The following is a 1,904-nucleotide window of genomic DNA, read 5'->3' on the forward strand; positions in this document are numbered from 1 at the left end:
TGTATATCTCTCAGGATGCCATGAAAATCTTTGGATAAAGAGCGAATATACAGCATTAGCTATACTTACTTTAAGAAAATTAATATAAAGAAAATAACTTAACTTTTATCCTTTAAGAAATGGAAAATTTAGAAGTATACTATTATATCAGTACAATTTCTGTAGAGACAGGGCTTCCCTCTGTAGTCCTGACTGTCTTGGAACTTGCTTTGTAGACTAGGCTGGCCTTGAACTCTGATACCCTTTTGCCAGTATAATGCAGCTCCCACAATAATATTTTTAATTTAGAAAGAATTTGCACCATCCTCAACACTTTGATGCAAATATTTATGCAAATGGCCTAAATAAAATAAAAAATAATTGTAAATGAATTACAATAACTTTTAAATCAAGTACAACCACAGAGAAAGTTTTGTGTTTGCAATAGATGTGTAAATGTCTCATAGAGACTGCATATTTGTAGAATAGTGGTTAATGACAATTTAAGTATAATTTAAGAGAAACCATGTAAAGCAGCTCTCTGAGGGTATCAGTGAAAGAGAAAGTAATGATGGAACCCAAATCCTTGAGAAAAAAATTGCCAGAAGCAAGCAGAGAGTGAGGTAAAGAAAGTGAAAAGAGAATTGGGAAGCTAGGGGAGGGCATTCAGAAAGGGGAAAGTTGTGTTTGCCACTATTTAAGATAGATGCACACAGCAGGGTTATCAGAGAACCTACAGGGGAAGACTCAAACACGCTGCTCAGAGAGTCATCAGCATCTGCAAGATCCACGATGGCTATGGTTTGTGCATTCCTCACGATTCTGGTAGTTATGAGCCACTGGTCAACCTGCTGTCTAGGATGTAACCTGCCTCGCACTCATAACCTCACAGTCCTGAAACAAATGAGTCGACAGTCCCCTGTCTCCTGCCTGAAGGACATACAATACTTTGAACTCCCTTTGGAGAAGGTGGATGCCCAGCAGATCCAGAAGTCTCAAGCCATCTCCGTCTTGGAAACCCTGACTCAGCAGGTCCTGACCCTCTTCGAATCAGAGGAGTCACGTGCTGCTTGGAATGAAACCCTCCGATTGTCATTCTGCAATTACCTCTACCAGCAGCTCAAAGATCTTGAAGCCTGTCAGAATCAGCAGGTTGGAGTGCAGGAAGTTCCCTTGACCCAGGAACCCTCCTGGCTGGCTGTGAGGGAATACTTCGGCAGGATCACCATGTACCTGAAACAGAAGAAACACAGCCCCTGTGCCTGGGAAGTGGTTAGAGTAGAAGTCGGGAGAGCCCTGATTTATTCAGATATGTTCCTGGCAAAACTGAGTGAAGAGAAGGAATGAGTAGTGAGACAAAGTGGAGAGGACTCTCCTGGACTACAACATTGCATCTCACATTATAGTCTCTCCTTAAAAAGCTCTCATAACTTTCAGTATGAATACAATCAATCTGCCTAGACGGTTTGGTGATATTGAGGAATTATTTTCAATATGTAAAACAGTTTTTGTATCTGCATCCAATTGGTTATTTATTTATTCACTTTTTATTAGAGTGTTAGTAAATTTAAGATATTTATGCTATATCTTGCATTCTTATATTTTTAATAAAGAACATGATCATTTGTAATTAAATTATTTTGTATTCAAATAAATTTGCTTTATAAGACACTTTGGATTAATTAATTTGGTATCTCTTTAACATTATCAACTATTTTTAACAGAGTGTACACTGTAAATATTGTTCAAATGAACACTTTCTAAATATCAGAGAGGATAGACATATACACTGCACAGTATTTAGACAAACCCTAAATATTTTCATCTTCTTCTCTCTGGCATATAGTATTCTTCTGGCTGGATAGACAGCATGCTGTGCAGAAGAAAACCAGAGAGTCTAGCTCCTCACAATCCTTAGTCCACTT

The 1,904-nt window shown here is 38.2% G+C and overlaps 1 protein-coding gene across 1 annotated transcript; it reads left to right on the forward strand.

Moving 5' to 3' along the window:
• Positions 1–537: 537 nt before the first annotated feature.
• Positions 538–1,326, forward strand: LOC120103164 (interferon alpha-12-like). Its single transcript, XM_039111559.2, has one exon. The coding sequence runs from the start codon at positions 772–774 to the stop codon at positions 1,324–1,326; it is 555 nt and encodes a 184-aa protein (XP_038967487.1). The 5' UTR covers positions 538–771.
• The last annotated feature ends 578 nt before the right edge of the window (positions 1,327–1,904 follow it).

This window comes from Rattus norvegicus, chromosome 5 (assembly GCF_036323735.1).
Source record: "Rattus norvegicus strain BN/NHsdMcwi chromosome 5, GRCr8, whole genome shotgun sequence".
Lineage (NCBI taxonomy): Eukaryota > Metazoa > Chordata > Mammalia > Rodentia > Muridae > Rattus > Rattus norvegicus.

What these genes read in the sequence shown, in the direction of transcription:
- LOC120103164 (XM_039111559.2), top strand. Translation starts at nt 772, where the DNA reads ATGGCTATGGTTTGTGCATTCCTCACGATTCTGGTAGTTATGAGCCAC.